Here is a 6,933-nt window from a genome sequence, read left to right as displayed (position 1 = left end):
CCCCCCCCCCCCCCCGCCTGCCCTAGGGTGTGATTGAGATACCTAATAACACTATATTGGAGAAAGCTGACCTTCCCTTTCCAAGTATCAGGTGCAGATAGTTTCTTGGGGTAGGAGCACTGCCCACTTCACCCTGAGTGCTGGAAACCCCTCTGGCCTGAGCTGTGTGGGCTCTGAGGGAGCTCCCTCCAACTCTAATGGGTTCTGTTCATCTATCACCTCTGGCTCTCACCTCTCTGCACCTCCTCTTCCTCTGCATGGCTGCCTGAGCCTTGAGGGTAAGGTCCTCCTGAACCCCCTTCCACTTCCCAAGAGCAGCTACTACCCTGCGTTCCTCACCCTTTCACAACAGAAAGCCACTAAGCTCTTTGGCTAAAGCCCCTCTGAGAACACTTTCTGGGCAACCAGGACCCTCTGTAACTCGGGTACTCCTTACATCCCTAACTCTTTGCAAACACTGGCACTCTTTCATGAGTTTTACCATGTGCACTCTAGTCAGACATCCACCATCAGGGCTCTCTCCAGTGTTGGACACCATCTCCTCTAGATTGACCAGTAGCCCCATCAATTCCCCTGGAGGGCTCCACAATACCCTTCTCGGGTTCTCCCTTCCAGGGCCTCCCAGACCACTGCTCTTCCAGTGGGGAGCTTGGTGTAGTGACACACACATAATGCCTGCACTGGGGAGGCAAAGACAGAAGGAAGCTGGGTTCCAGGTCAGCAAGGACTCCACATGAAACGCTACTTCATCGGAAACCAATAACTAAACCAATGACACAGCCATGTGTGGTAGCTTCCCAGAGTCTGTGAATAAAGAGGAACACCAAAGGTCACAAGGCTCTCAAAAGTTCAACCTCGCCTCCCAACCAGGCAGTTTATGGTCTGGGATTTCTAATTTCTGAGTTCTGTCTCTAGAACGCTGAGTAGGGAGGCACTTCTGCTTGCCTTCTGACTAAAATACCCAGCCCTAACCAGTCCTAACCCCTGTCCACTTGACTGACTCCCCCAGCATCTTTACTTCTGAGTTCAACACTCATGTCCACCTTAGAGCTTCCTCTACAGTCTCCACGATCATTCAGGCCCTCCATGCTAACAAGGCCTACATGGCTGACTACTGAATGCAGCCCATACATGGTTCCTACCATCCATATGTCCATACATCCTATCCATCCTATCCATCCAGGGTAGTGGGCTGAGGTGGGCCCTTGTCCTCTGTCAAGTACTACTCTAGCATTTCAAGTTCTAGATCGTTCCCCTGCAGGGAAGAAGCACTTTATCACATGCTAATTCCCTGGAGCTTAGAGAGCCCTGTCTGGGTAGAAGTCTCTGGGTCCTGAACAATAGATATGTCACATTAGCCAGACCATTATAAAGACTACAGAATGGCAGGGCATATGAGTGTGGAGTAAGTGGAGTGTGAGGCACTCCTTCACTTCCTGCATTAATTTCTAAAGGTGGTTTTTTTTTCTTTTTTTAAAAAACTGGCTCTTTAACATATAACACTTAAAGAGTTTCGATGGACCAAATATTAACCAGCCTCCAACGGGCGGCTGACTTAAAAATAGCCCTTGACCTGGAAATATAGGTGTGTTCAAATACACACCCTGATAAGAAAGGACTCAGGGAGGATGGGGCTCAATGTCTGAAAGCTCTGAAAGTCAAGGGCTCCTTGAACCATGGAGCTATTTCAGCACAGTTTGAACACGCTCACCCTCATCTAAGAAACGTTGACAAAATCAGTTGCAGATGCACACACTGCATCTGGAAAAGCCACATCCACCGAGATGTGTATCAACGACTCAATGACAGCCAGCCTCGCACCATTTATAAATAAACAAACAAGCCGGTAAGCAAGTCACCAAGGGATCAGCCTAATGAGTCAAGACACCACAGAAGCCGCTCCTATTATAAACAGCATCGTGGAGCTTAAAAATAAAATGATATGCTGAAATGCTAGTGTATGCGCCCGTTCACAGTTTCCAGAACATGTTTTGTCTTAATAAAAGCTCGTTAGCTTCCTCCAGTTAAGGAAGTTGACATGAGGAAGCTGGTAGTTCCTTGATTCTAAAGGATACCAGTGCTAAAACAAAATCCCAACCTAATTAATTCTATTTTGGGTCTGGTTTTCAAGGCACTTTTCACGGAGCTGCTCTTACCCCATGGCTTTCAGTTTTTCAACCTTCCACAGTTGGAAAGTATATTGTGTCATTCCTCGGCACATATGTTCCCCAGACTCTCATCTTACCTTACCTCATCAAGAACAGGAAAGAAGCTGTGGTCCTAAAATCACGTATTTACTGCTATCATGTTGTTGTGGCACAGATTTGTAACTCAAGCTCCACCAAGTTCATCAATATAAGTTTTGGGAGGAACTTCACCTCAGTCACACTGCCAGAGAGCGTGGGAACAGCACAAAAGACGACATAGTAGGGAACTTGACCTTGTGCCATGGAAGTCCATTCGGGTTGTCCGTCTTTGTTTGTTTGTTTATTTGTTTGAGACCTGGGCCAACTTTGAGCTTACTACAAAGCTGAGAGTGATCTTGACAGTCTTTGCCTCCCTCCATACCTACCCCCAGTGCTAGGATGACGGCAGATACCACCACACCACGCTCCACAAAAAAGAAATTCCAAGAATGATTCAAAAGTTTTGAGTTTCTCAAGCGAAGTGGAATTCTGTAAACAAACTTATATAGCAAATCTATTCTCTGGCCCAATTCCACAATCTACCTTGAAGCCCATGCAGCCATAAAACTTCATTTTTTTTTCCTCCTACACTCTTACTGGCACCAGTTTATCAGAAAACACACCTAAACTCTTGACTCTTCCCTTGCTTCAGCTATAACAGTGATAGTACATATCTGCATATTTTAAAATATGAAGCAAAGTTCATCTATTTTAAAGCGGGGGTGGGGTGGGGTGCTGAAAGTCTGGAATCGGCCTGTTCGGGTTAAATGAAATCCAGGGATGGGACACCTGGTGCACTTACACGTTCCCCATGTATGACAAGCCTCAACCCTCCGAAATCTATCAACCGGAAAAAAGAACAGAGAAACGAAAGCGCAGCTTGGAGGAGCTCCAGAAACCGGTCTGCGCCAGGCTCCAATGACACGCTAGGACCCAAGGTGCCCGTCTTAAGTTTACTCCCAACTTTGTCGCCCTACAGAGGAAAGGCGAGAGGTGACAGCCACTAGACAGCCAGAGCGCCTGCGGGGACAGGTTCCATCCTGACCCCAGAGTGAGGAGAGCGGGGAAAGAAGCTAGAGTGCAGTCCGGTTCCGGAGCGGCTGCCCCGGCCGCGCACGCCCCGGGGCGTGGGACGCTAAGGACCCCCCGCGACAAGCCCGCTCCAGAGGCGCGGCCCGGGCCCCGCAGCACTCACTCACTCACTCACTCACTTTGTCGCTGGTGCTCTCGGTTTCGTGGTCGCCGCCGGCCGCCTCTCCCTCGCGGGGTGGCGGCGCCCCCGCTCCCCCGGGGCCGGGGCAGCCCCCGCGGTGCCGCAGCTCCAGCATGTCCCGCTCCCGCGTCGCTGGGCTGGCGTCGTCTAGCGCCCCGCCGCCGCGGAGCCGCGCCGGGTCACCCCCAGAACGGCATCAACGAGCGAGCGCTCGAGGCCGCCGGCAGGGGGTGCGGACCGGCGCGGGCGGGGACGCGGCGCCGTTGCCAGGTGCGCGGTTCGACGCACTGGCCCCAGGGGGCGGAGGAGCAGCCCGGCCCGCCCTCGCGCCTCGCGACCGCGCCGCCCGGCTCGCCTGCCCGGCCGCCGGGCCGCCCGCCTTCCCGCCGCCGAGCTCCCGCAGCACGGTCACGCGCCGCAGGCCCCGCCTCGCCCGCCCCTCCGCGCTGCACTGCGGTGCCCGAGGCCCCGCCCCTGGGGATGACGTCACGCTCCGGCCCCGCCCCAGCTCCCTGCGCAGGTGGGGGCTCGGAAAGGTGCGCGCCCGGCTGGAGCCGTGGGACGAGCCGGGGACTGAGGGACGCGGGGACGAGCCCGGGCGCCGCCGGGACGTCCTCCTCGGCTCAGGGACGTCAGGCAGAGTTCAGCCGACTCCTCGAAGAGACTCGGCCCAGCTTGACACGCCGCGGCGTGGCGGAGCGTCGCAGGCGTCCCCAAGCAGAAACTTGCTGGGCAGGACAGACCCGTTGGCTCGGCGTTCCAGCCTGTGCCTGGGGATGAGTTGGCCAATAGTTTCAAGCTCGTACCCAGGTTCTGTACTTGGGGAAACTTGGGGTTTTGAGTCTCACAGCGTTTCTACCTTAGGGTCCACAGGCAGCCTTTGATGCCCTAGGCCGCTGCTGCCGACTACCTCTCTGAAAGACAAGGACCTTGGGACGCTAAAGGTGGAACAGGATGGACTCAGGATCTGCGATAATTCTAGTCTAATCTTGTTAGCAGGTGCTTAGTTTTCTTCACAGATATTTGCAAACTAGTCCTTAAAGGTCCTTAAAGGCCAAAGACACACACACACACACACACCTAATTCACACAAACTAGAGGACCACCTTTATTGTAATAAATCAACAATTTATTACATTACTAAACGTAAGTAATATGTTGTTCTTTTCTTGTTTTTGTTTTTGTTTTTTTTCGAGTCAGGGTTTCTCTGGATGTCCTGGAACTCACTCTGTAAACCAGGCTGGCCTCGAACTCAGAAATCTGCCTGCCTCTGCCTCTGCCTCTGCCTCTGCCTCTGCCTCTGCCTCTGCCTCCCCAGTGCTGGGATTAAAGGCGTGCACTACCACTGCCCGGCTAATATGTTGTTCTTAAATCCTAATAACTAACCAGCAAAAACAAACATCAAAGTAGGATGCAGTGAAAAACAGCAGGCCCAGGTAAAGCTAACTTGCAGCCAACCCTCATGAGCAGAATTCAGTCCCCAAGTCCTACATACATGATGGGCATAGAGAACTGCCTCCAGAAAGCTGACCTTTGATCTCCACGCTGACACCCACACATAGAAATAGATAAATATCATTTAAAACTAATGGGAGATATGAGATGGACATGGTGTGATTTTTTTCCATGAGGAACGGAAGACTGCGAGTAATTAGGTCAACTGATCTACATTTTTTTGGAGGGCCAGAGAAAAAGTACTTCTGGATAGAAAGAAAAAGTGACCGTGTGGATTGGGGGTGGGGGGAACCACAGAGGCTGAAGTGGGTTGACTCTGGCTGTTGATCCTACCCAGCAGAAAGGAGGACCAGGGTTCCTTTTGACTTTCTTCCAGGAAGTTGAGGAGCCAGTGTTCTAACCCTGGTGGTGCCAGTTATCTCTGTGGTCTCTTGTAAGTGGTAAGCCTAGGTCCCCATCTCTAAAAGGAGAAACAAGGAGGTTGGCCTCCCTTTTAGCTGTTACAGTGTCAGACTCTCCCCCTTTCCTACACGGGGAGGGGTGGGGGTGGGAGGTACGGGGGTAGCTCTCTCCCTCCCACAGACAACCTCTGTTTTCTTCCTTCTCTTTCTTCTCCCTTTGCAGGGAGAGGAGGAAAGTCGGCCTGCCTGCCAAAGAGGCAAGTGGGAGCCAGAGAAGTCTGTGAGGGGAACAGAAGAAGTAGTGCTCCTCCCGGGGAGGAGGGCCAGGGCAGAGCTATCACCGTGCTCCCACCCTTCCTGACCACAGGTTTGCCGCAGAGCCAGCCCCTACCCTCAGCCAGTCAGCCAGTCAGCAGTGTTTGTTGGAGAACTGAATGAAGAAACAAATGGATGGAGATGTATAGCCTGATAGGATAGGAAATTATTTGGCGTTTATGCTTTGTGTTTCATGTTTTGACTTAAATGGTGCAGTGGCTATTCTTGGTTGCCAACTTGACTGCATCTGGAGTTAACTAAAACGCTGAGGGATTTTTCTGGACTGGGTCATTTGAGGTAGGAAGACCCACCTGCAATCTGGGTCACACACTATGGTAGCAGCCTCTGTACAGAACATGGAAAAGTGAGCTGCTTGCTTGTCCTTGCTCTCCATGGCAAGTTCGTTTTCTTCACTGCATCAGAACACACTTCTTTGGAATTCCTGGGTAGACTGAAGACCAGCTGAGACTTCCAGCCCCACAGTCTGAATGACTTTCGTATGGGTGGACTTTCCATCAGGGGACAGGCATTGTTGGAATATTCGGAATGCAACCTGTAAGCCAACTCTAATAAATTTCATTTAAATAGATAGACAGACAGATAGATAATGGATAGATTCATTCAGTCAATGCTGTATCTCTAAAAAAAAACTCTGGCTAATACAAATAGGTATCTACTTTTCTTCATTTTTTACTTTATCTGTAAAAAGAGATTAACATGTATTGAAAGAAGTTCTAGTGGATTTCTGAGTTTGGGGCCAGCCTGGTCTACAGAGTGAGTTCCAGGACAGCCAGGGCTACACAGAGAAACCCTGTCTCGAAAAAACCAAAAATAACAACAACAAAAGTTGTAGTAATGATTTTATATTTTACTTAGAATGCATTCACCATCACTGGCTTCATTATACCCTATGTTTGCAGACTTTTCTCAGTGTCTTCTCCCCCTTTTTCTTTTCATCTTTCATTCTTCTTCACATATCTGTGGTTGAGGACACACATCTGACATGTAACGATTCCCAAGCCTCACCTGTCAGTCTTGCTACAGTTTGACCTGCCAGAGGGCTCCAGGAATCCCAGGGGACTTGGGAGACACTGGACCAAGACACACTTTTTTGGCTAGTTTGAAGAGTTTCCACTACAGTGGGCTTGGAATTTCTTAGCTCTTAGCAAGAGATTTGCTGGGGAGTGTGGAGACAAGGAGTGATGTGGCTGTTTATATGGTATCTATCTTAGTTTGTTATTTATAGGGTATCTATCTTTGTTATTTGTATGGTGTCTTAGTTTGTTAGTTATATGGTAGCTTTTTTTTTTTTTTTTTTGAGACTGGGTTTTTCAAGACAGGGTTTCTCTGTGTAGCCCTGGCT

General features: G+C 50.4%; 2 protein-coding genes across 2 annotated transcripts in view; one reads left to right on the top strand and one right to left on the bottom strand.

Annotated features, from left to right (window-relative positions):
* Positions 1-3,753, bottom strand: part of Cds1 (CDP-diacylglycerol synthase 1) — a 59,016-nt gene extending 55,263 nt beyond the window's left edge. Inside the window, exon 1 of the mRNA XM_031337000.1 lies at positions 3,398-3,753. Coding sequence (XP_031192860.1) covers positions 3,398-3,514 — 117 coding nt within the window. The 5' untranslated portion in view covers positions 3,515-3,753. The remainder of the gene's footprint in view (positions 1-3,397) is intronic.
* On the top strand, positions 3,513-5,289 carry LOC116104607 (translation initiation factor IF-2-like). The gene is made up of 2 exons (XM_031391117.1): positions 3,513-4,209; positions 5,231-5,289. Exons 1-2 carry the CDS (start codon positions 3,513-3,515, stop codon positions 5,236-5,238), a joined length of 705 nt encoding a protein of 234 aa, XP_031246977.1. The 3' UTR covers positions 5,239-5,289.
* The last annotated feature ends 1,644 nt before the right edge of the window (positions 5,290-6,933 follow it).

This window comes from Mastomys coucha, unplaced genomic scaffold, assembly GCF_008632895.1.
Source record: "Mastomys coucha isolate ucsf_1 unplaced genomic scaffold, UCSF_Mcou_1 pScaffold22, whole genome shotgun sequence".
Classification (NCBI taxonomy): Eukaryota; Metazoa; Chordata; class Mammalia; order Rodentia; family Muridae; genus Mastomys; species Mastomys coucha.
This window is presented reverse-complemented; position numbering and strand designations above follow the sequence as displayed.

Bases quoted from the DNA above. Each gene is read 5' to 3' on its own strand.
- LOC116104607 (XM_031391117.1), top strand. From the start codon at position 3,513: ATGTCCCGCTCCCGCGTCGCTGGGCTGGCGTCGTCTAGCGCCCCGCCG.